Genomic DNA, 27,617 nt, shown 5'->3' with positions numbered 1-27,617 from the left:
TATTTCTTTGTTCATTATTTCTTTCTTGTGTATTTTTAATAATTGAAGTATAGCCTTAAAAGTAATATATAAACTAAGGAAGTTCACTACTCATATACTGTACATTTTAATATACAAGATTGCATCGGGGCACTGTCAAGTAATAAATAATATTTGGATTTGATTTGAACATTTTGTAATTGTTATTATTATAAATTCTCATTTCCTCTAAATATCAGTTGTGGGAAGTGAGCTGTGACTATGTTCCACCGGTCAATGTCACGACTCATTTTTTTGTAAGATCTCATTAGTTTTTATATGGTGTGTTTTAGAAGTGTCGATGTTCTGACGCTTCCAGTGAACCAGTGGTTTGCTGTCTGTTTTGGGAGTTCTTCTTACTCCTGCTGTTCTAACCTTATAGGTTATGCGGGCTACACACGAGTGAGCAGCAAAAATCTTTTGGCATCCTCTTTCTATATTAATTATTTCACTTTTTTATGCCGTCTTCTAGTGTTTTTGTTGAATGTCATGTTTGATTAATCACTAATCAGAGCCCCAGAGGAGAGCAAATGCCTGATCATGCTAAGTGTCAGCGGAGAGACAACCTCCACCCTAGCCACCTCTCCGCCCTGCTTCATTGCCCCTCTGGTGTGCTACGCCTGAACCGCAAGTTATCTGTGATATTTGTTTTATTTGTATTTATATAGACATTTATTTATTAGTGCTGTTGCTAAATGGACTTAGACTTTAGACTTTATGTTGTTACCTAGTTTTTAAGCATTTATTAATTGTCTAATGATATCTAGTAATTCATTTAGGGGGGCCCTAAAGGTTTAATTTGCAAAGTTTAAATCTATTTAATAAAAAAAAAGGTTTATTGTTATACAGTACCTGTCTGCTTTTATTAAATTATTTAAAAGAATTTAGAAAGTCTAGAAGAAAGTAACCTGCAACTTTAGAAAATTATTGGGTTTGGTGAAAATATTTCTGATAATAAGAATCTGTGTGAGCTGGTAGGAGAGCTGAGAGATAATTAGATTGTTTAATTTAACTGGATGTATTATTGTTATTTTGTTTGAAATGTATATTATAGCTGTTCCTCTCAAACAGTGCTTTGTTTTTTAACCCTTCCTCCACGGGTTTTCTTGTTGTTAGGTAGGGTTGTAAGCCGCTCCTCCGCCTCTGCCCATGGGAACACGCTTCCAATTTGGTTCGCTTGGGTGCACGAGTGGGGGCGTGGTTCAGAAGGAAAAAAAACAATGAAGTTAACCATTTTAGTATATTGAGCACAATAATTTATTGTTTGTATTTATTTACAAAATAGTATACAGGTAGAGCTTTAAGTTTACATACAACAATAATTTTTATATTTCCATTTTGTGTGTTAAAATTAAATAAAACCATAACAATCTATTTATTTACAAACAAAAAATGGTATTTAATATTTTGTTAATAAATTAATTAAATTATTTGTAGGCCTAAAGTTTATTTATAGTTTTAAACTTTAAAGTTGTAAAATATAATATAGATGTATATGATCAATATTACAATTCAATTGTAGAATACTTTTTAACAAATAAATCCTTCCAAAATAATTTACGATACTGTTTACACAAATTCATCTCAAAATATTTTCTCAACTCACATCTTTCACTATATACAAACGTTGATGAGCTGATAAATATTAGCATTACTGAAATGAACTTAGCTTTGTACAGCATTTCTTCCATTTACTGGGACAGTAAAATTAAGAGGTCGTAATTTGACTAAAATGTGTGGAAGGAAAGTTGACAATAATTATTCCTCAGTAGTTTTCATTTAAAAGTTCACAAAGCAAAAACAGCCTCACACTCTTAGGGAGTAACTCCTTTAAAGTCTAGAATGTCTTAGCTACAGTGAATTGCCTACTTCAGTGTAGTCACTCCCTCTAGTTCAGCCGCTACTGGCCTCACGAGACACGCCATGTTGCATGTTCCACATTCGACTGTAGAATGAGCCGCTGTCTGCCAGCAGCTGCTGGTGAGTGCCGCGCTCGTGCACTCGACCGTTCTGCAACACCAGTATCTCATCTGCGTCCATGACGGTGGAGAGGCGATGCGCGATACAGATGGACGTGCGACCCTCTGTAGCCCGCTGTAGAGCTCCCAGGATGTTCTGGAAAATATACGTGTTTTGTGAACATGTGTGATGGAATAGATTCACTAATAGAAAAAACTGTATGATTTGAATATGATAGAGCCAGGAATGCAATCAATATAGATCAAATGGTTAAAAGAATATTGTAGCATATTTTCAGATGCAAACAAACTTAAAAATTATAATACCTTAGAAATATAGTTTATGATGAATAATTAACTACAAATCAGGCTGTATTTAATGCACTATTGATAAATGCTTGTTATTAAAATATTTTGAAAACAGGACAAAGTAATCAAGATAGTAAACATGACAGTGAGAACGAGTGTATTATAGTTGTAGTTTAACCTTTCTTTTAAATGATCAAATGTATTTTTATCGCCTTTATTAACTTTATCGCCGTTACCCGCAACCACGGTGAAATGGTAAATTTTTCGATCACGCGATCTTTGCCTACATATAAGATATCGGTATCGATAACGACTCTTGATGATCGATTATTGATGATCGATTCTTGATACCAATACCAACGTTTAAGAAACGATAGTATCGAGAATCGACACAGCCCTAGTGCTATTACTGCTATTTAAAGATGGCACTAAGTAATCTGTTATCCCAAACAAACCGGATTATTACATTTTTACTGCAAGTTAAAAATGTTAAATCCAGCACCAAAAATATTCATACTTTATAATATAATAAAGAGAATAGCAGCTAGCTTTACATAAAGAAGTTTAGGTAGGCCACAGAACATATAGAGGAAACAATGAACACACAATAATTTGTGTGGACTTTGTCAAGTGTAGAAAAAGTGGTAGATAGGTTACAAAATCTACAACTTTTTCTACACTGAAAAAGTCCCCAGGGGCCAATTATTGTGTGTTCATTGCAGGGTGTCCACAGAAATTTTGTCATCAATTTCCATGACTTTCCATGACTATCCATGACCATTAGACATTGATTTCCATGACTCACGAACTTTACTCGAAAATTATAATATAACGTACACACGTGAATAATACTGCATGGACAATTTATGTCACAAAAAATACTGAAATATGTATTAACAGATAACAATTGAGTACAATAGGTACAACAATGAACTAATACAAACTCAAAACCCATAAACTAATACAACTGTATAAATTGAATTGTCGTACATTTGTGAAAAATTCGGAAAATGCTACAATAGTCTGGATTACGGGCGACTAGAGAATTGAAAGGTCCCCTAAAATCCATCCATCATTGGGGATTTCCATGACTTTCTATGGCCTTTTGCCTATTTCCATGACTTTTAATGACCAGAATTTTTTTCCATGACTTTCCATGACTATCCCTGACTTTCCAGAATGTGGACACCCTGCATTGTCTCTTCTGTATGTTTCATGGCCTACCTACACCTCTTCAAGGTAAGCTAGCTGCTATCCTCCTTATTATACAATTCAAAATCCAGGCCTGAAGTCTTTCCATGAAAAAATAAATTTTATAATAGTTCTGAAGTTTTTTTTTATTAAATTATACGGGTTCACAAAGTTTCTCACATGTTCTGTGATCGAGTCCAGAGAAGATGTAGCCTCGTCAAACACTAAGACAGGAGCTCCCTTGAGTATAGCTCTAGCTATGGCCACTCTCTGCTTCTCCCCCCCAGACAGCTTCAGCCCTCTTTCTCCTACCTGCAGTCATACATTAGGTTAATAAAGTTCAAAATTGCAAAGGATAATTTAGTTTATGGACTTTTCCTAGGTTAAAGTGTTTTGACTACACAACAGTTCGTGAGGTAAGAAAACTTCTCCTATTTTCATGTTAAGAACTATTACTCTACATTTACCTAATCATGTCATTAGGTTAAATTAGTTAGGATAATTAGAATGTGGGTTAATGTTAATAGTTAGTCACTTGAAAACGGGAGGAGTTTTCAGGGTGTCCAGCGTTTCATCAAAATAAAATTCAAGGAGAGGTTTTCTAGGTTAAAAATTTAAAAAATCCAGTGCAAAACTTGCCCTACTCAATTGATCAAAACTTACTTCTTTATTTACACCTGCAAAGCCATTTAAAAACCTTTAGGTCAATAATTTATTGTGATTGCAGCAAAATCGGTAATCTTTTTTTAAAGGCGAAATTTGGATGATTTTCCCGATAGCGACAACATTGGTGATGATTCTTCATTATGATTTCCTGCGATCGTGATAACATTTGCGTTGTATAAGAATAACAAACTCACAGCTATGTTAAGTGTGTTATGGTGTAATCACCTGAGTTTCGTAGCCCAGCGGCCATTTCGACACAGAGTCATGGAGGTCGGCCATCTTGGATGCAGATATAACATCATCCGTACTCTTGCTGAGATCTCCATAGTGCAAATTGTAATGGATTGTCTCATGAAACAGCACTGAGTCCTACAACACACATTCTGGTATAAGCTTGTGTAGAATCAAAACAATACTAAAGAATTGAGCTATTGGAAATTTTATAAAATAATTGAAAAAGCTATCCTTTAGACTGGCATTGTATTTTCTATTGTCTGAGCCAATGGCATTTAATGTGAAAAAGAGGCAAATGCTTCTAAAATAGCAGTTGAAATCCCTTAAAACATTGTGCATATACACTGGGAGCTAAACTTGTCTCTGTTACACTGAAGTTTGAGATACTAGAGCCACTCATTTTAGCAAATTTCCCATATATCAAATAGGGAACCTAAAAAAATTATTAACAGAGAAATAAAAAAATCTGTCGTCAAAGGCTTGAAGACAAAATAGAAAACAATAAAAAGAAAATAGTATATTTTGATGTACAAAAATATGTTTTAATACCTGAGGTACAATCGCTATTGATTTTCTTAGACAATTGAGGTCCAAATCGTTGATGTTTATTCCACCGATCAGTATTTCTCCAGAGTTGGGCTCGAAGAATCGATAAAGCAGCCGGATCATCGAAGACTTTCTATGAAATTAAACATTATATGGAGGGACTATTATATAGCTTTCTACTAAAAGTTTAAAAATAAAATTTTAAGAAGTGCTTACACATAAAAACAGCCATTACCACAACTGTATTTCCAATTGTAATGTATTTATGACATTTATGTAGCAAAGAAGTTTTTACAAAGCTTGTTAACACTGGATGTAACATCAAATGTTCAAACCAAAAATTTTAAATCAATTAAACATAAATAATATCATTCAAAAATGTTCCAAAGTAAATACAATTCATCAATGTCATTTTTAAGACAAACTAATTTATTATCATGGTTGAATAAGTTGTATATCAACTTTCTAAACTAGTGGCGTCAAGGTAACCAACATACAGAAACATGGTGATGGGCAATAGTGGATTTGTGCATTTTTAACTTTTAACCCTTTGTCGGTGTCTTTGATTTTAAAACACGATCGGTGACACACAGAGTTTTTTTGCTGGCGTTGAAACATTATAAAAACATTAAAAATGCATGTATAACCAATAAAATTGTACATGAGGAATATACTACAATTTAAATGAAATACATACCCAGACCCCGAGCCTCCGACTATTGCAATCTTCTTCCCAGCGGGAATCGTAAGATTGAGGTTGTCAAAGATTGGCTTCTCTGGAACGTAGCCAAAACTGACATTTCGGAACTCAATTGTTGAATTATCTCTTGTAATCACCATTTGACTAGCATTTTCTTTGTTCTGAAGATAAAATTAATGTTACTCAAATACTTAGGAATAACTAATTATAAAACAGATTAAACATAGTACAACAAATTAAGGCATTTTATTACAAACAACAGGAAAAGGGTGATAGAGGTTATCAGAATAGCACTTGAGCAATGGGAGAGGTAGTATAACATACCAAAATGGAACTCTTGCTTTAAACATTAAATGTGATGGCTTTTCCTTTCCCCCGTAGTGGCTTGGTAGCTGGGCCATGCAGAGTTGAAAATGATTTACAGATTTACTCCATTATATCTTCCGATGGCTATAGACTATGTTAGAAGTCCAAGATCAGGACAGATTAAAGAATCAATAAAGGTCAGTGAAAAACTGCTGACGTGGATAAAATATAATTGGATTTTGTAACAACCCTTAGATTTTATAATTTTTAGCCCTGGTTGACTGTATTTAATAAAACAAAGATTTCTCATTTGATTTCCCAGCCTTTTATCTTTTTTCACATTCCTGACTTCCACCCTACACCAATTTCCCTGACTTTCCAGGTCCATGGAAACTGTAAAAGCAATCCAGAGCCATTCAATTCAACAGCTACCGGTCAAGTTTTTACTGATGTCAACCTTTGGGAGACAAATTACATTACAGAAGGGAAATAACCCCTTACTACTTGATATTTCACCTTAATTTTGGGCTCCTGGGTCATGAGAGTGAACATGGTCTGCATGTCTATCAGGGCCTGTCGCACTTCTCTGTAGACAGAGCCCAGGAAGCCAAGAGGCACTGAGAGCTGGAACAGCAGTCCATTAACCATCACCAGGTCGCCAACTGTCATGTTGCCTGCCAACAAACACAACACTTTGTAGTCCATCAGCTCATATGACCGGCAAAAAAACCAAAGAATCGCTTGAAGGTATAACATAATAGATATTGACACTAATAATTAAGGATATATGGTTAGAAATCAGACTACAAAAAAAGTATTGGCAATAACATTAAAAATACCATTAGAAGACCTTAAGTAATAAAGAAATTTAAACTATAAAAACCATGGAATGAAAATGACTCATTGCTTTTGTAACCCGCTTCCGGGTGTTTTTCGTTAATTTGTCGGGTCGGGGAGTTACGCGTCCCTGATAGCCTAGCCGTGCTGGGTTATTCCGGGGGTCAATTTTGGTCGAGTTTCCCGCTTTTGTATCCTAAAGTCGTTTTCCTGGCTCAGGCGGGAATGTTTTGCCTCTTGGCTTTATTCGTGCCTCATCATTGCCAGGAAACGAGTGAATAAAAGAGGGAGGGCGATATTTTGTTTCGAAGTTATAGCTTCGTGCGCGACTCTGTTCACAACCTCCTCGGTGGAGTGTTAATTATTTATTTAATTTAATACCCTCCGTCCATGCGCCACGGACCGAGCAGAATTAGTTTAGATGCGTCTTTATTATTTAAAATAATACAATGCGTTTCGGGCGAGTGGACTAGTTCAAAGCCCCGTGAGAGAGTAGGAATATGGAAAGGTGCAAACGAACATACAGAGTAGGGCGGAGAAGGATCGTTATAGAAAGAGTAACATACGAGACACACACACACACACACACAGACAGGTTGAGCACACAAAGACTTATTTCAAATAGATTAAGCCTAACTAAAAACTAACTTATTCCCAGATTTTCCGGGATAGCTTAGGTCTAACTTATAAATAACTTATTTCCGGTGTGCCCGAAGTAATTAAAGCTAACTTATAAATAGCTTATTTCCGGGTTTTCCGGAATAGATTAAATCTAGCTAATAACTAACTTATTTCCGGGTTTTCCAGAATAGGTTAAAGCTAACTTATAACTAACTTATTTCCGGTGTGCCCGAAGTAATAGAGAAAGAAGAAAGAAAAGTTTGTGGCAAGCAACAAACATTCATAGTCATAAAAGGACAGAGTAGGAGACTTATAGCTAAGAGCTTAAGTGCTAATTAAATCTAACTTATTTCCGGTGTGCCCGAAGTAATAGAGAAAGAAGAAAAGCTACTTAGCAAACTACAGCTAACCAAAGCAGTTAGCTGCACACACACAACACATACGATACACAGATCACTCAATTAGCAACAGTCCAGGAATCGAGGAAATGGTGAAGAATGGAAACAGAAGTTGGGGCTTAACTGTCTAACGTCACGGCGAATTAAAATTCCCAAAGCCAATACGAATCCCCAAAGCCTTGGTTAAGCGTTAATAGTCAAAGGTTAAGCAAAGGTTAAGCGTTATGCTAAGATTTGAAGCAATTTCTAAGGTTAGTGTGTTAGTAGCGGTGTCGTATCATAAGTTAGAATATTTAAATGCATATGGTTCAACACATCAATAATTAGTGGAAGGCTACATGAATAATTAATAATGAAGTGGTAAATATGGTAAAGAATAGTAAAGCAACTACCTAGAACATTAACAGTTAATAGCGGCTAAGCAACGACATAGAACATAACTACTGTGCACTGGTTCTAGTATAAAAGATAATGAATAGCTACAATGGTTAGTATAGTTCTGAAATATGTACAAGCAAATTAAAGCGTGTTAGTTAGTAAAGAAGCCAACAAAGTATTAAAATCACTCTAATAAATCCACTATTAATTAACTCTTATTCCCATAGATAAAATACCTCACAGCTGAAGTGCTGCTACAGTAATTACGAACAACATTGACTACAAACTAAACACCACACATTATATTTAGGTACCGGTAACACCGTGTTCTCACGGACCTACGCGATAAACAAAGCAAACAAAAAAAAACACACGAATATGAAAAGCCACCTTGCGTGACCGAAACCGATCGAACTTGAATAGATTTAAACAATACAAATAAAACAACACAATTAAAACAGAAAGGAATTATAACCGGGCGGATCTCGTTCTGACCGTTACTTCTTTGAACTCACGGTCTATAAGTTATGTATTGAACGAAATTAAGATATTCCAAAAATCAAAGCTGATCGTTATATATTTACAGAGATATTTTAACAAAACAGATAACACTCTATGTTATAGTAAAACGATAAAGATATTCACCGGTTTAAATAAATCGATCTCTGTTAATAATTCAATTAAATTTAAGACGAAACTTCCCGCGGACGTTTGACTTAAATAGCGTAATTAATTAACAGGAAATAAACGATAGCGAGTGAGGTCGAGTTATCCTAGGCGCCCTAGGATAGTAACAACGGCGAATGGCGAATGGCGTCCACTTACTTGGCGTGTAGAGTCGGGCGTCCGTCTTCTGCCTAATTGCTCAGGCCACTGCTCCTGCTTCCTGCTGACTGTCGACTCTCGCCGACCCCGACTCACTCTGTCTCTGCGAGCGCCGCGCACATCCAGCGCTGTGGCTGGGGTTCCTGCGCAGGCGCGGGCGACTGATGCGCGGCCCGGTGGTATGGCGGTGAATCACAAGATCAGCTGTTGCTGAACTTGTGTCATCTGCTAATTTGTTTTGTTTACATTTTGGAACTTCGGCGAATTGGCGAGGCGATTCTGCTAGTAAGGGTTTAGTTTTATTATAAATATTCACGAATAATATGAACCCTTACACTTTTTACAAAGATTGTACACAAATTAAGGTCTTGAATCTCCATCGAGCTTCCGTGACAGCCACGCTAGATAGTTCAAATCTGAGACCTAGTTGTTCAAAGTCGCGTTCATTTTTTCATCCACTACAATTCTAAAAGATACCCACCGGCCACCCCTATGGGACAACTAGCCTCGTCACACCATTTGACACTCCCTCTGAGTCAATTCTGAGGTCTCAGATGTCAACCACTATTGAAGTTTATCACCAGTTGACAGGCGTGAATGGAGTAAAATGTTTGGACATAGAAAATGTGCATGAGGGATGGAGGGAATTCAGATTTTGTTCAAACATTCTTTTATTTTTATTTTGGTGTTATTTACACCATTCGCATTTTAGCGAATTTCCCATATAGGGAATAAGCTATTACCGTAGTACTCATGGTAAGACCTGGACCCAGGACCGATTTTTTTTTTCGTTTTGAGGTTCCTAGAGGCCAAAAACACCATCCGTTCAAATTCATATATATATATATATATATATGTATATATATATGTCCGTTAGCGCGATAACTCGAGCAAAAATGATCCGATTTTGATGAAATTTTGTACAAACGTGTAAACCTACGTTTATTCGAACGAGTTCGTGAACCAGCATGATCGGACCATGGGAACAGGGGTTTATGGGGGCTTTTATGGGGTAAAAATGAGTTTTTCCTATTTTTGACCCAAAAAACATAAAAATTTTGAAATTTCTTTCCAAACTATTTTTTAGAGCTTAAAAAAACAAATAATTTAGTACATTGAAGCGTTATAATGCGCCTAATGGTTACGGAGAAAATTCCAAAAATTGTTAATTTAAAATTCCCATGTTATTCTTATGGAGAATAAGTAAACCGTTGTAGTGTGCTTGTTTATTAACATATTTTGCCCAAATTTGGAAAATGTTTTTATTTCTTACTAACTATTAACATTTTACATAAAAAAACACTTTTACCCTCCCTGTTGCAGCAAACCTAAGTATGTGTTAAACTGATTCTATTTAAATAGGGAATAAACGTGATATTTTTAAGGAGACATTTTAGTCTAAATCCCATCAGGCAAATGGAAATTCGCTTAGTCTGCAGGTTTGCTGCGGCGGGGGTATTTTACGTTTTATGGGAACTGTCCAAACCTTTGTCAATGTTGACATTTTGTTGGATAGCATTATTAATTGATAGCTCAATGATTATATTACAGCAGTGATAAAAAACATAACATTTTTTGCCAGTACAAAATATTTTTCCTACAGTCACCTGATAAAGTGGGCTTCCTTGCACTGATTATAGTACAGAAAGATGTTGATTGCTGCATTTACTTACTTTTGCCGCACGCTTTTCTTTGCTGCACATCAGTATTCCAATCAAACAACACAAAATAGTGTGCTTTTCATATGCACGTAATCCGTGTGCGCTTGGTAATAGGCATCACTTAAAGATACTACAACTATGATCAGCTGGTGTAGTTGATTCCCATTACGTTCAACACTTGGATTTAACCTAAGTAACCTAAAACGTGCTGTTTACTGTTTGAAAGACTAATTATTTCTATGCCTTATAGTAACTGTAGGAAAAATATAATGTGTAACACGAGTGCAAAGTGCCTTTGCTGCTCGAGAAACTTTCCACACTTGCCTGCGGTTCATGTGTAAACATTCCTCTTGTGTGCAGCTAAGTGCCACTTTGCACACTAGTTACACAAATAACTATTCTACTAGAGAACCCGTGCGGCTCAATGAGCCGCATAGTATGAAACCACGACGCCGAGGAAAACGTTATGCTTAAATTCGAGTAATTCTAGTTTGTTACAGCTTAGAGTTGTTTAAACACATGTTAGAAACTAATTTTAAATATCTCTATTTGTGTCGTCAAGATTCACCTACATTATTTCTGCTCTCAGTTTTAACTGATAACTTCTAATGAATGATAATCGATCTGCTTCAATTCGAGCAAACATGTTGCAACAAAGTTTTTCCAGCGTTGAGAATTGAAGAAAACCGTTGCCTAGGCATCCCCCTAATCAAACTAATTTTCTCCGTAGAGAATCCTGAAAAGTGGAGTTATCAGCCATTTAATGTGCTCAATTTTTTACCCACAAACTCTGGGTTATCAACTGGAAAGCCATAATCTGCTTTGAATAGGCTAAAGCAGCAACACCATTGATAGTTTGTTAACGTGTTGTGTGTTAGTCACAGTATATGCCCCGCATCAGAACGTTTTCACGTTGTTCAGTGGGGTTTCTATTAATACCTGTCCCAAAGTTTTGAAAGTATGGATTCATTTTTCGAAATAGGTTGGATAACTCTTGTAGCTATAAGATTTGGATAGCAATTTTCATTTTCTCTTTTTGAACAGCGTATATTATTTGCCTCTTCTGAATCATAAAAATAAACTTGTTTATCATTTAATCTAGACAAATAAATTAATTACAATAAATAAATTATTTAAAACTTTTCTCCACCCCCCCCCCCCTCTCTAGTTAGGTCCTGCTCTACAGTTAAAATTAGAATAAATACCTTGAGCTATTTGGTGTGCAGCCATGACCATTGCCATGCCTATTGCACCACTGAAGATTGCATTCTGTCCAAAGTTGAGCAGCGCCAAACTGGTGCTTGTCTTGAGGCTGGCGTCTTCATACTTCTTCAGCGACCTGTCATATCTGTCGGCCTCGTATTTTTCATTGTTGAAATACTGTTCAAAGAACATTCACTTAAGCTTTAGATAAGTTATTTTATTAACTTGCCTGTGCAGTAGTAGGATCAATAAAGTAACAAATATGAGGGTAAAGTAGGTTGGATTTCAAGGAATAAGATCTAAAAAGTGTTCTGCTGCTGTCTTTATGAGAGGTTTATACAGCCAAAAAAATTTTGACTCTTGCAACATACACACGTATATTTGGCACTGATACACATTTAATAATTTGTTAGCTATTTACTACACTTAACAAACTAAACTGAACGGGTTGTAATCTATAGTCATTATATTATAACTTGATACCAATATCATAAGGGCTCTAGTTTTAAAATCATTATACTTTATTTTTTAGCTGAAATTTATAGTTTATATTAGCACAAGTTTGATAAAACAGATAAGAGAAGAATTGTAAAAATTTGTACCAAATTAAAGTTGTAACTAAATACAGGGTAAAGTCCGGGGACACCTATTTCTAATTTTTGAGTGGATAGTGTTTGGCAAATTAAATTTAGTACTCCTTTTAGAGTTATAAAAGTGAGATGAATTAGCAACTTTGTTCATCAACCCGAAATTGCATAAGCCCTGAACTTTTAAGTAATCTGACATCAGACACGTTATTTTAAAGGACTTTATAAAATAAGATATTACAAATTTATCTACCTACATGAAAAAAGTAGCTTTGTAAGGCGTTTAAAGATGATAAAAAACTGTAAAAGGTAAGCTTCTTTGACATACTTTGACAGTCTCGTAGTTGATAAGCGAGTCGATGGCTTTGTTGCCAGCTTCGTTCTCTGCTCGGTTCATGAAGACACGGAACTTGGTTCTCCACTGTGTAATGGCTAGAGTGAACGCCGTGTAGAGGCCCACACATCCAACTGACAGCAGAGCAAACCCACCGCCACACTTGAGCCCCTGTCAGAATACAACCCTGAGCAATTATGTTTTCTAAGCCCATCTTTCTACAATAAGGCTATATTAACTTATCTTCAATCCAAAAGCACAAGTTACCTACCAGTTCCACTGAACAAAAATCAAAAAATTTGGTGACCTTATGCTGGAAAAACTCAACTGCAAAGTACACAGTTAATCTGTTATGGATTCGTAGTATTTCAGAAACCATGAGATGATCTAAATAAACTGGTTGAGTGTATAAACGAACTGTACAATTTCCTTTGGGAAATATATACATGAAAACTATATTTCTTTCAAAATGCTTATTAGGCTTAAGATAGTGGATAACCCCTTCCAGCTACAAAGGCTGATATATCGGACATAAGAGTAACATAATCAAGCTTCCACTTAAAACTATTTATGTGAGTAACCATACAAATAGGCTAAGTTATACTTGATATCTGCTTCTACTTGGTGGTCAATTTGAGGACTGATAATGCTATGCTTTTGTTTGACCAGTGTTGTAGTAGGTCAAGTAAACCGTCAGGACTGACCAATAGCCTAGACACAACCAGCCAAGATACAGCACAGTCGATTGAGGGTACAAATTCCAGTTTGTTCACGTCTGGTGTGCAACTTATAAGGAGATCACCCAACTGTGTTAAAACTTTGCGAAAGAGGTCTACTTTAAATGACCAGTGGACAGCTCAGGTGTAATTTTATGGGATGGGTGGATGTTTCCTGAGTTGCACCTCAAACCAGACTGCACCAGTTGCTGTTACTCAATCCTTACTCTGTGTGTCTACCCCAAACATAACAATAAGGATTTGGATTTTTGTTCATTAGATGACGGAAACTCGTAATAAAAGTAGACACAGTGAAATGAATTGAACAATCACTTCGGCTTAAGTATTAATGAATGTATAAAAAATATTTTTTAATTTCTTTTGTAATCAAATAACATACCAGGATAGTACTGACTAATGTCAGTTCAAACACTGTGGGTACGATGTTGAACACCATCGCTGATAACACAAAGTTGATACCTCTGCTGCCTCGGTCTATAGTCTGGAAAATGAAGTCAAGTCTAATAGTTTAATATAATATGAAATATTTACCTGGTTTGAAAAAAATTCTTTGTTTACTTGTACGCATCGCAACATTTTCAATCACTTGTTTTTTTAATAACAAAGGATAGGATATCAATATTAATTCCAAATATTCCAAGTTAAAAATAACATCAAACTCAATAGCACAAATGGAAATACAATTGTTTGTAGAGCTAGAAAATTTAAATGATTACTTAAAAAATCATAATTTGTTACTAAACACACTAAAAACTAACTTCATGCAATTTAAAACTACCCAAAATAGGTATTGCTACAAAAAAAAAAAAAAAAATGAGGATTTAACTATTATGTCAGATTTACAGATGATTGAGGAGAAGACAAGTACACGCTTCCTTGGTTTAACAGTGGATGCAAATTTAGATTGGAATGATCATGTAGGTAGGGTGTTAACAAAATTTAACTCTGGTATATATGCTCTTAGGAAAATGTCGTTATGCTGTGGATCGGAGACACTAAGTCATATCTATTTTTCATATATTCACTCACACATAAGTTTTGGATTGTGTCTATTTGGAGCAACACGGGAAATAAATTTGGAAAGTATCTTAAAAGAACAAAAAAGAGCCATAAAAATTATTCTTAAACTAAACTATGATCAATCAGCCAAAGAGGAACACATTGTAAATCTTAAGATCCCCACAGTTTATGGACAATACATCTATGAATGCATACTAATTTCTAAAAATGAGGCAGTAAGTTCTAAATCTTCCATATGCCACAAGAACAATACATAAAAATGAAATAACCCCAAATCATCATAGATTAAAATTTTACGAGAAAAACCCAACATATTCGGGAAAGAAATTCTTTATTTATTTACCAACAAATATAAAGTCTGAAAAGAATATTGAAAAATTTAAGAAGAAACTCAAATAATTCATAATAAACAAACCAATTTATTCTTTGGATGAATTTTTCCACCTTTGTTCACAAAAGAACTAAAAGTATATTTCAAGACAAATTATGTTAATAGTTAAGGTTCGGAGACTAATGTATTTTTAATGTAATTGTTTGACACTATTTATGTGTACCTATGTGCATGAAATAAATAAAGAATTTTTTATTTGATTTGATTTGAATTATGCACTGTTATAAAAAAAAAAAATTAGAAATAACAAGAAATATGCTCATTGATCTAGAGTCAGAGGTGAACAATAGCAAATTTCCAAATAGAGATGAAGGTAGAAGTGGCTAATGATCTGTTATGGATTGATGTAAGTACTAGGAGAGTAACTGAAAGATCAGCAGAAGATGACCACAGTAGACAAATGGCCTTGTAAAACCTGGGGATCACACCAATGCAATTTATCACATTTTCAACAAACAGCTCCTCCTCTGATTGTAACTTGCAGCAGTGTAATGTTTCCTACCTTAGACAGAGCTCCAGTCTGGCGACTCAGGTGGAAGCTTAGGTCCATGTTGTGGAGGTGGAGGAACACGTTGCGAGCAATGCGTCGGATGGAGTGTTGCGCAACTTTGGCGAACACTGCGTTGCGCAACTCGTTAAACCCAGCTGCCCCTGCCCGCGCAACTCCATCTGCAACAAACCAAGTAAATGTGAAAACCGGCCCTTCACATCCCTAATTACATAGTTAAATTGTTTTTTAAGCTTTGAATCCCTTGTGATATTTTATTTTCAATATGTGCTGTCGCTGACACCGGTTTAGATCATTTGTAGTTTAAAAACTAATTTTAAATGATCAGAAATTACAAATAATAAAAGCTTTTTTTTGAGGATACAGTCAAAATCTATAAGACAAATTTCAAAGGGGTAGGGGAAAAATTCGTACTATTGAGATATTCTTATACTGCCGTTATTTGTCTTATAGAGGTTTCTCCTCACTCTGAGACAATGACTGAGAAAGGAAGAGGGATTGGTGGGGGATTCATGTTGAGACGAACTTCTGTTTGTTTTGAAAACTACATACTATGAGAAACCCATAGTAAGATAGTAGTTTGGTAGTTTAGTAGGTAGTAGTAGTTTGTTTAAGATCATGAGAAATTCATCTTATAGAGGTCGCATTCGTCTTGTAGAGGTTTTGTGCTAAGAATAGTTGTTGTCTAGAGGTTAATCAGTCCTAGCCCATGTCACAAACAAATTTGTCTTATAGAGGTTTTTAACCTAATTACTACATTGTACAGAGGTGTTTTTAGCATTATCCTTTATGAAAGTTTCAAGAAGATTAAAAAAATTTGTCTTATCGAAGAATTTGTTTTACCGAGGTTCATACTAACAAGTTTCGACTGTATTTAAATTTGAGACAAAATTAAAAGCAAGCATTGTATTTTTATTTGGCAATATGGTACAAAGCTTTGATAAAATATCTTCAATCACAAAAGACTAAAAACAAAAACCTCTCCTATCATGATATTGTTTTGTTTGAATCCTTAGTTACAACAATCAGTAAAAAATAAATCTGAATAATATGAAAATAGTTTTGCTGTTTAAAAAAATTCAGTGACCTGAAATCATTGATTATAGCTACACTTGAATAATATATAGTCAATGATCATATAATAGTGGGGTTATTACTAATTTTAATTATACTGTACTTTCCAGCATTAATGTTTCCAATTTTAATTACAACATCTGTGACTTGTAAATTTATGACAGAAATACCAGCTGACGAGGTGTAAACAACTTGTTGACAATTAATTTGTTTTCAAACATTCAAAATTATAGTGTAACCTTTTTTAAAGCAAAATAGGTTTGTATTTTACACCTAAATATATAAATTGTCCAAACAATTTATCCTTAGATTGAATTTTAAAATAACTAGTCTACTTCACACGAATATAACAAAGCAAACATGTTGAAAACTCTCATAGAAAAGTTAGAAAACATTGAATGTAAATTATTTGAAGTCAAAAACGAACATTTGCTTGGAGAAAATGTTGTACCACAAGTGCTCTATAAGAGTTTAACAAATACAGTAAATATTTTGAACTCTTTAGTGAACAAAACAATCCAGAATAAAAACTCAAATGACGATATCACTTTCTCTTTAGGTAGAAGTTGTATCAGTGGTGATGAACACATGTATCCTTGCTTTAGTAGAGCAGATGAGTTTATGATAGAGGTAAAAAACATCCATTTAGACAATAGTGAACTTCCTACCAGATTAATCAAGTTTCTAAATTTACTTGGAGATTTGTTATTTTCCATTTGTGAAATAGGCAACGTCAAAACAAAAATTGATTCAGGAATAACAGTAGGAGAGATAGTGATGGTGAAAAAACAATACTTAACATTGTGGGAGATGATGAAATCACAAGATTATCCAATACAGGAAATTGTGAACAAATCACAAGGTAAACAAGAAGACCATCCAAGCAAAGCGAACTTGGTCTCTGAAGTTGTTGATGCTATGGAGTTATGCCTAAAGGAAATGTCTAAAGTGAAATTGGCTGTTGAACATTGTGTTAAGAGAAACCTGATAGAATTACAATTCAACAAACCAGAAGAGGAGTTTGAGATGGAAAAAAATGTAAGTAGTATGTTTTAGCGAATTTCCCTATAGGGAAGTAGCTATTACCATAGGTGGCACGGTAAGACCTAGACCCGGGACCGATTTACTTTTTCATTTTGATGTCCCCAGAGGCCAAATACACCATTCGTTCAAATTTTTATATATGTATATAGATATAGGCTATGTATATAATACACCATTCGTTCAAATTTGTATATATGTATATAGATATAGGCTATGTATATATAGACATATATATATATATATATACGTCCGTGAACGCGATAACTTGGGTAATTTTTGTCCGATTTTGATGAAATTTGTTTTAAAGGTGTAAAGCGGGATAAACTTGAATGAGTTCGCGAACCAGCATGATCGGACCATGGGAACGGGGCTTTACGGGGGGTTTTATGGGGTAAAAATTGGTTTTTATCACTTTTGACCCTCAAAACACAAAATTTCCCAATTCCTCTTTAGACCTTTTTAAAGAGCTTAAAAAAACAATTAATTTAGTATATAAAAGTATTTTTGTTCGGTTAATAGTAACGGAGAAAATTTAAAAAATTGTAAATTTAAAATTCCCATGTTATTCTTATGGAGAATATTGTAAAATGTTGTAGTTTGCTTGTTTATGGATATATTTTGTATTTTGATCAAATTTATTTATTTTGTACTAAGCTATCAATATTTTACAAAAAAACACACTTTATTAGTTTCCTTGTAGCAGCAAACCTAGGTACTCGTTAAACCTAATGTTATTAAAATATATTTAATTGAAAATGAATTAAGACAAAAATGGAAATTCGCTTAGTTGGCAGGTTTGCTGCGGCGGGGGTATTTATGGTTTAGAGCACAAAAGGCTACATTTATACATTTGGTTTGAAAGATTAAATCTAAGAAAAGTAAATTTTAAATTGTGAAACTTTTCTGGTAAAGGACTTTTATTAATTCACTAAATTGGTGAAAAAATTTATTTGTGTGTAAAAATTAAATTAATTAGGGTATAATTTACATATCATGAATACAATAGAATTAGGCTGCAACATAAAATGTACCGAAATTGATAAGTTAACTAGGATTTCATCTTACTAACCTATATTTCCTTTTGTATGTTAAATTTGAATCACTTAATAAAATAATAAAACTAGGTAATACATATTTACCTACCTATCTACACACTAGTTTTAACTCATTGCTAATCGTGTGCAAAAAGAACATACGGGGACAATACTCAGAAAACAATATGCTCTTGATAGCATGCAAAATCAATAGATTAATCATTTAAACTTATAAACCACCCAGCAGCGCTTTGTATATATTTTATTTTACTACATACTACAAGTTACAAAATTATATGACAAAAAAAATTATAATTTAAAAAACTAAATTTTAGAATCTCAATTTTTGTCACCTCGCTATCTTAGCGTTTAGCATTGCAGGACGATAATAAGAACAAATCTAAAAATGTATCATGCATGCGACCAAGGCAAACTTGTTTTTATCAAAACGAGAGCAATATCAATCAAAACAATGCAATCTGTGCAAAGTAGCACATTAACGTACATGAGATACCAGAAACTATCAGAGCATTATCTGACGGCCTAAAAAGCGCAACCAAATCTGCAACATAAAACTTGATGCTATGTATGGAAGAGGATTCATATGAATAAGTATTTGAAATAATAATTAAATAGGAAATTGTAAAAGATTAAGACAAGGAATAAGCAAACATCTAATACACAGATTTTCTTTTAGTTCACTATCAACTAAAGAGATTCAACTATTAAAATCATGCATACTTTAAGGATTAACATGCTATTTAAATTTATCAATACAAAACATATTCTTTATATTTTATTTTAATTTTCATAGGTAAAACAAGATAAACACTCAAGCAATGGCAAAAGTTTGACATTTCTTCAAGAATTTCTACAAAAACAACCAACACATTTGAACCAATCTGAACCTTCATCAGGGCCTCAGGGACATTATTTTAGATCAGGCCTCTTGTGTCAAAATTATAAGGAATGGGATAAATTTAATGATTATAGCTTTGTCCAAGATCCACATATAAACATTTTTAACCCTCCATTCATGTATTCACCGGATGTGCTATTTTTTGAACCACCGACTGTAGTTTTGAAACCACAGGTGGAGCCAACAATAAAAAATTCCCTTCCCAAAATCTATAGTGTTGAGTCAGTGAATGAAAATGCTAAATGCATAAGTTATGACAGTTCCTTAGAAGACAATGGAGATACTGACGCTATATCTAGTGAAAATATGAACCTTATAAAGGAAAATGAATCTAAAAAACACCTCTTTGAAAACTTGGATGAGGACCTATTTACAGAAAATCTAGTAAGTAAAGTAAATAGAGAAGAGTATACTAAACTGAAAGAAAAAATATGTTCCTTAATAGCAATGCTTAAAACAGAAAACCTTAATGATATGGAAGATATATTTAAGATGACACCAGAAAAGGTAAAACATAAAGAAACATTGAATGTTGACCAACTGAATGAGAGAAAAGAACAAATAACCACTAGTAACACAGTAAAAAAGGGAAAAATATGTAAAAGCAATATAAGGAAATTGGAAATTGAAAATGGAAAAACACCTAAGACTACAAACAGTAAAATTAAAAACATAGGAGAAAAAAATCATACTAAATATAAAGAAAGAGGTCTGGAAAAACAGCCCAAAATTCAAATGGAGAACACAACCAACTTTGGGTCTACTGGCGAAAACGAAGTAATTTATGATGAGCAATCTGTTATTGAACTTTTTAAACAAAATAGATACACTATTGACGATTCTGTAAAAACTCAAACTCAGAGTAACAACGTTGGACTTTGGCCGGTGGTGGCTAATTATATATATGTATCCAAAGGCGAGAAATCCAAAGACTGCAACTCTGTTTCGAGTGACACCTCAAGTTTGTTGAATAAAAATTTTGAAAAGAGCTTTTATTCCCTTCAAATGAACAAAAAGTATGAACAAAAGCGATTGTATGATGGAGACATAATTGTTCTTAATCATACAAGAACCCTGCAAAAAGAGAAAATTCTAAATGCCTCCTCATGTAATCAATTTGCTGTTGGTAGAGAGGAAAAGATTTCTGAACATATGTATCTTAACCGCTGTGCAGTCATGGCTGATAGTGTAAATCAAAATAAGTTTCTTAAAAACCTTTTAGTTCCAGCGGATGGTAGGGGAAGGGCAGCCCAGCAACAAACTTATGCAGTACACTATGCTGACTGTGCAGACTCATTTGTTGTGACCAAAAATTATAAAAAAGAAAAATTAAACTTTTTAAACTTTGACGGCTACAACAGTTCTCAAAACTGGGAGAATTTTTTATCAATATTTACAAAGTTTGGAACCAACACTCGTATTAACCAGACGAGAATATTAGGAAAAATATTGAGAAACATCAGCTCAGAGTCACTTCATAAACACAATTTGTTTGGAAATGTCCAAACACTCACAAGTAGTGGGGGTCCGTTTAGATTGTTTGATATTAATGGCTACCCACTCACTGATAGTGAGGGCAACGTACTGTGTGATCCGTACGGGAAGTGTGTGGTCCAGCTCGATGCTACAGGGTTTCCGAAAGACGATACTCAAGTGTTTGATGCTGCAGGATTCTCACCCAAAGATATTAAATTTGACCCAACCCGTAAACCAAACACAAACTGTATCATTGTCGAACTAACTGATAGCTTCAAGAGGCCGTTACATTTGTTTGACAAGTATGGCCGGCCTCTGACCGATTGCAGTGGAAAACTGCTGGTTAACATTCACGGTCGGCCACTACTGCGATTTGACAGCTTCGGTAGACCTACCACAGACTATCGAGGTGGTCCTCTATACACGGAAAACGGTTTCAGGTGGTCTTTAGAAGAACAATCACAGTCAAAGGAGTTTATTGATGAAACTTTAACTTCACAGGGAGTAAATTTATTAAATGGGGCAGAAAATACACCTGATTGTAAAGATACTATGAATGAAAAAAATAGTCCAGATTGTACAAGAACTGGACAAAATAATTTTACTCCAATTAACTTGATAAAATCAGACATGTGGCTTCAAGTTGAGAATGTGTTACAAAAATATTCCCACAAAACCAAATCTGAAGAAAAAACATTGAAACCAAATGAAGTTATAGGAGATTATTTGAGTCCAATCATTTATCATCATAATGGAATAAAGAAATTTACTCAGTACAATGGAACAGATAACCAATGTAAGAAAGAAAGTGAGTTGGAAGAAGTTGATCATAAAGTTGAACATTGCAATAAAAATCTTGGGTACGTTTTTCCTCAAGAGGCTAAAATAAACTACGGTCAAAACAAGGGGTCAGTGACTGGAGATTTAAACACTTCACAACATTTTTTACAAAACATCAAAGTAATGACCGATATCTCAAAATATTTTAACAACAATAACTTTCAAAAAGAACTAAATTACTTAAGGCCAAATTTTTTTATTGGAGAGAACGATAAGGGGAAACTAAAGGTTACAGCTAAAAATAACATCTTGAAGAAAAACCAAAAGATGTGCCTATCATTGTGTGGTACAAGTAACAATAATAGAGTGGTAACCACTAACTTTGATAACAATGAATATGTAAATAATCTTTGTAGTGAAATTCTTAAAAGTAAACTTGAATCCAAAATTTTGTTAATGGGTACTAGCTCCAAAACTCCCCAGGCAAGCACCGGACATAATGAAAATAAAGATAATTTTACTGATGCACCATTATCAGATTTTACGAGTTCATTTGTTAGTAAATATACGAATGAAATTCCGCTTTACACAGATACACCAGCCAACTCTTTAGGCTATCAAAATAGAGACTCTGAAAAATTTAAATTATTAAAGGATGTTAAGAAATCAAAGGTTGAGAAAAAAAGTATCAAGAAAGGAATTGAAATGAAAGGAGGTGATTTAATAGGTCATTCAGGTGGTCAAATAACATCCGAAAAGAGTAAGATTAATAAATCTACAATACAGAAAGTAAATAAAAATCTGAGAAATGAGGCTCCGAAGAAACATTTGCAATCATCAGGGACATCTACAGAGACAAACACGTACATACATGTCATCAACAAAAATAACAACAAATACCAGATAAATGTCAGAGAGAGATTAAGAACAGGTTATCAGTCTTGTAAAAATAAAGAATTTGCCATATTAAACAACAACTGTATTATGGATGACTCGTATTTCCCAGAGAGAGATATTATTAATAAAGCAGAAAAGGAGGATATTGCTCAACCAGTAAAACATCCCACTGGAGTATACCATGGAGAATACTGTCGCCATTTCAATAAACAATGCACTAACAAAAACGACTCACCTTTCCGGTTTCCATCAGAGGAAGAGACAAATGCACTCATAGGATCCAATAACAAATTAGAATTTGTCCAGGAGAACAGTTGGTTGGATCAAGACAAAATTAAGCAATATGAACGCGGATATTTCAAACAGGCTGCAACTAAACCACAGCCTTTGTATCCAACGATAGTAAAAAAGCCCCAACGTAACAATAGGGACTGCAATTTAGTTTCCTTCCTTGGGACCCCTGTAAAATATGTCCTTAACAAATTAGATACTAAACTGACTTCAAGGCATAGAAACCAAAGATACCAAAATACAATGTACTATCCCAATAAAAAATACTATGGAAATGACAAAACTGTTAAAACGCTTTACTACAGTTCTAAAGACAACAACAAATTTACAACCTCTACTGAAACTCAGGTAGAAAGCAAAGGAGTAAAAAAATATGTACGAAAGGGTGATAAACTTGACACTTTTAAATCAACCAGCTATTCTGGAATACAAGAGAGTACAGTTTTGAACATGAGTTATTCAGGTTCGCAGGATACCAGTGGAAAGTTCTCACCAGAAAGCAAAACCTACAATAAGTGCTTGAGTGATACGGTAGTATCAACCGGTCGTAGGAACTCAGTCATTAAACAGAAAAAGCGAAGATATGAAGGGCTAAAACAAAAAATGGAACAGTATTCTTTTGAAACTCACTATGTTCCTGCACACACTACTAATGAATCTCAGCCCCGACAAAGGAGTGAGAGAATTCAAAGGGGTTTAATCAAACGTAAATCAAAATCACCAAAAATAAAACCCGCAAAACTATTTAATAAAACTGGGATTTCAGGCAGTAGGCCGAAGAAAGCATGGTAATTATGAAATGGTATGTTAATAAATAAGTTTGTTCAAACAAATCTAATTGCTATTTTTTTTACCTACAATTTTGGTGTTTATAATCAGAAATTTATACATATCGTCAAGATAAAAGTGGGTTGAAATAGGCTGGATGGTAAAATAAAAATAAACTTCTAAAAATAAATCCAGTCAAAAATTAAATCTAAAACACTTACAGTTACCAGTTAAAGAACATTAAACAAATTTTATCAAATTAAGGTCTAATTTCTATTTCTTGTTAACATCCTGTCTGTTGCTGTTTTTTCAGAGAGTAGCAACATAGCAATAAAACACATAGGCTGTAGTCCAAACATTGCAAAAACAATTTAAATCAGTAAACCCTCACTAATCCAGATCTTATTTTTACACACTAATCTTAATACGAGCAGAAATTGTTTTTTTTTAACTAAACAGCAGTTTGTAATAATTTCATACAGTTAAGTTAGTAATGCGGAGCCATTAGTTAAACAGTTTCCTTGCTGTTTAGTAAGGTGTGATCGTCATTAATTGTATAAGTACTGTGACGGTGCAATTTCGTCCTGGGACAAAATTGTACTGCCGGCCTCGGATAGCTAATCTAATTGAGTAAGTCCAGGGTTAGTAGTAATAATAATAGCTTCATGTTGTTTCTTGTCTCAGGATTACTGTTTTTAGATTATAAAAGGTATAATGTTACCTGGATCTGCCAGAGTAATCCAAAGGCTGTCTGTCGAGACTACGCGTTTCGAAGCATTAATAGCTTCATCATCAGGTCTTCAAGAACACTTATCACTCATCGGAGGTCGTCAAATAAATATAATTTTTACAAACATACATACGAAAAATAGTAGGCCTACGAACCGCGTGCGCGCACTTAGACAGGTTTGTCATGACGGTTCGTAGGCCTACTATTTTTCGTATGTATGTTTGTAAAAATTATATTTATTTGACGACCTCCGATGAGTGATAAGTGTTCTTGAAGACCTGATGATGAAGCTATTAATGCTTCGAAACGCATTGTCTCGACAGACAGCTTTTGGATTACTCTGGCAGATCCAGGTAACATTATACCTTTTGTAATAATAATAGTATTAAATTTAAATATTTTAGTAAATTTAGAATATCTAGTGGCTTGTAGTAGTAATTATTTTGTAAAAATTATTTGTCTCATGGGTAACTCTACCATGAATTATTGTTTAACATTTTTAAATTGTAGAAAAAGGAGGATAGCAGCTAGCTTACCTTGAAAGTGTGGGTAGGTCATACAACAAGAACAAGTAGAAAAACACTGTGCACACAATATTTCGTCCCCTAAGGGACTTTGTCAAGTGTAGAGAAAGAGTTACAAAATGGCTGCTGTCATGAACTATGCAGGGTTGCCACATCTCATTGGTCTATTTACAACTATGTACACAACTTTACTTACACACACACATATAATATTTTATATACAAACTAGGCCTATTATGTATTTAGCTAGCTGCTGGGACAGGTTTATCTTAGGTTAAGGTTGGGGGGAGTTCTGGAGTTGGTTATATACTGGAATGCCAGTTCCCACCTTCTTAACATGGAAGGGTTGCATTCATCCTTTGGAAGTGATTTTATTACTTTAGTTGTGAAGCAACTATCAAAGTCCATGTTGTGATTGTTGGCATGGAGGGCCACAGGTTTTTCTTTACCCGTTTTGACATCTTGGCGGTGGCCATTCATTCTTTCTCTTAGGGTGTTTTTTGTCATGCCTATATATTGGGCCTGGCATTGTTGACATTCCAGTTGATATATTAGGTTTTCTGTAGTGCAGGTGTGGTGTTCTTTGATTCTGTACTCTGAATTATGAAATCGTCTGAAAGCTTGTTTTCTGATCTCGTAATATTTTTACTATTACAGTACAATGGGGTTGAGGAGGGTGATAGAAAGACAGGGTTTTGCCTAGATTAAGGTCAGCCAAAAACAGTTCAAACAAAATGTGAAATGTATTAAAATAATGGGTACATTTTGGCCCATAGTTACAGTTTGTATTTATCAACAGAGTAAACACTGATCAAACCTTTGTCGGTAGAATGTGTTTCACAATACATTATTCCCAACCAGAACTGGAATTATGCTGTCTTTGTGTAATTTAATCAGGGAGACTTTGATTGAACCACTATAGTCTGGATTAATAAGGGTTCAATACATGTTGTTATCATTACAACTGCTGTACCCGTGCTTCGCAACGGGAAGATGTAATATAAATACCGCCTAATCCAAAAAAGCCACCAAATTTGTACAAAAAAGTATGACCTAGGGTACATTGTAATTGCCCTACTGTTTACATTAAAACATATCAATAACATAGGCCTATGTAATTTTCATAGCTTATGGTAAAAGAATCTTACTTTATTTCTATAATCAATGACATAAATAAACCTACCACATAGTTGTGTAATAGCTATTTACATTACAAGTGTAGTAAGAGCGTTTTTACATCACGCAGGTGAATGTTGTGCAACGAGCGGAAGCGAGTTGCATAATTCACTTAAGTGATGTAAACACGCTCTTGCATATTGTGTAACGTACAATATTTTACCTGACCCGACAATATACATGGGGTTACATACAATATTTTTCATTATCCATTTCATTCATCTTCTAACAGTAACAGTAACGTTCTTTTACAAACAAAAGCTAGGTTAGGAAAATACTTTAAAGCATAACAATAACATTCAAGCGCACAGCTGATTTCTAGCGTTGTACGTCGTTGGCTCCATAGAGGTATATTTTTTAAGTTAAGCACTCAATGTTATTTAAATGGGTTTCTTTACATCACCGAGTGAGTTTTTGATACTTTACATCACTCGAGAAGTAAGGAAGTTGTATACATCACGCATGGGATAGGGAAGTTTAACATGGCGGGTTAGGTAAAATATTTGATTTAATTTGTTTTGATCAGCTGTCTGAAATTAATCTATATAAATAAAATTAGAGTTTTGTCTGTACATTGCTTAGAATAATGAACTTTTTGGTTATTTTTACATTTCATAGGTCAGAGAAACCGAATCAAACCTTATCTCAATTTCTGTCTGTCTGTCTGTCTGTCTGTCTGTCTGTCTGTCTATCTGTCATTCTCTTGGTAACGCTAAAATACGCACTTTATTACAACTACTCCTCAATAACTATAGCACTGTCCCGCCTGAAACTTATTTTCCAAATACTATACATATATGAGATGGTTTTAGACGTATTTCATCGAATATGAGACAGTTAGATATTTAACAGTAAACCCTTGAAAATCAAGTTTTTGTCGATTTTTGACGTGGAATTTCTGGAAGCCCATGTTAACCTTATGAGAAATGAAATTATTGAATCTTAACAGCTGTTTCAATTAAACAAGTTGGTTCTGTTCTGTGATGTTCAATAGCATTAAAGTTACAAGGATTACCAACAGGGTGCAGCACTAGCACTATTATTTCTTTTACATTTATGACAACAGCTAATTTGCAACCTGGAGGCGAGTGAGCGTAGCGAACGAGCTAACCTGAAGGCAAGTGAGCGTAGCGAACGAGCTAACCTGAAGGAAAGTGAGCGCAGCGAACGAGCTCCAACATACAGGTGAGTGAGCGTAGCGAACGAACTTCAACCAGGACGTGATTGAGCCATGCAAACGAGATCAGATAGTAAAAATAAAAGTAAGCCTACCGTTATAGGATCGACCGGCAGACACAGAGGTAATTTAACCTTTTATTGATTGTCATACCGATCCGGAACAACAAAAAAACAACATAAAATGAAGCTATGTATAATAGTTTGGCCAGCATATCTTAAAATATGCAAACCAACTGCTGTTCGTTATATAAGAAGGTTTCAACTGAATATTATAAGATCCCCGTGCGTAGAACGGGT

General features: G+C 34.5%; 2 protein-coding genes across 3 annotated transcripts in view; one reads left to right on the top strand and one right to left on the bottom strand.

The window, feature by feature from the left end:
- Positions 1-1,327: 1,327 nt before the first annotated feature.
- LOC128987759 (iron-sulfur clusters transporter ABCB7, mitochondrial) overlaps positions 1,328-27,617 on the bottom strand; it is a 48,686-nt gene continuing 22,396 nt past the window's right edge. Inside the window, exons 5-14 of one of the 2 annotated variants that reach the window (XM_054408770.1) lie at positions 15,423-15,589; positions 13,889-13,990; positions 12,767-12,943; positions 11,854-12,028; positions 6,445-6,602; positions 5,620-5,783; positions 4,926-5,055; positions 4,368-4,511; positions 3,657-3,788; positions 1,328-2,133 (exon numbers count right to left, since the gene is read on the bottom strand). In XM_054408770.1, coding sequence (XP_054264745.1) covers positions 1,912-2,133; positions 3,657-3,788; positions 4,368-4,511; positions 4,926-5,055; positions 5,620-5,783; positions 6,445-6,602; positions 11,854-12,028; positions 12,767-12,943; positions 13,889-13,990; positions 15,423-15,589 — 1,571 coding nt within the window. In that variant the 3' untranslated portion in view covers positions 1,328-1,911. The remainder of the gene's footprint in view (positions 2,134-3,656; positions 3,789-4,367; positions 4,512-4,925; positions 5,056-5,619; positions 5,784-6,444; positions 6,603-11,853; positions 12,029-12,766; positions 12,944-13,888; positions 13,991-15,422; positions 15,590-27,617) is intronic. The other variant, XM_054408771.1, reaches the window with a different exon arrangement.
- On the top strand, positions 16,731-23,820 carry LOC128987758 (uncharacterized). The gene is made up of 2 exons (XM_054408769.1): positions 16,731-17,540; positions 19,395-23,820. Exons 1-2 carry the CDS (start codon positions 16,863-16,865, stop codon positions 23,733-23,735), a joined length of 5,019 nt encoding a protein of 1,672 aa, XP_054264744.1. The 5' UTR covers positions 16,731-16,862; the 3' UTR covers positions 23,736-23,820.

This window comes from Macrosteles quadrilineatus, unplaced genomic scaffold, assembly GCF_028750875.1.
Source record: "Macrosteles quadrilineatus isolate MER2022 unplaced genomic scaffold, UCM_ALF_1.0 Scaffold_2__2_contigs__length_208266976, whole genome shotgun sequence".
Taxonomy (NCBI): Eukaryota; Metazoa; Arthropoda; class Insecta; order Hemiptera; family Cicadellidae; genus Macrosteles; species Macrosteles quadrilineatus.
Note: the sequence above shows the minus strand (reverse complement) of the source record. Positions and strands in the feature narration are given on the sequence as shown.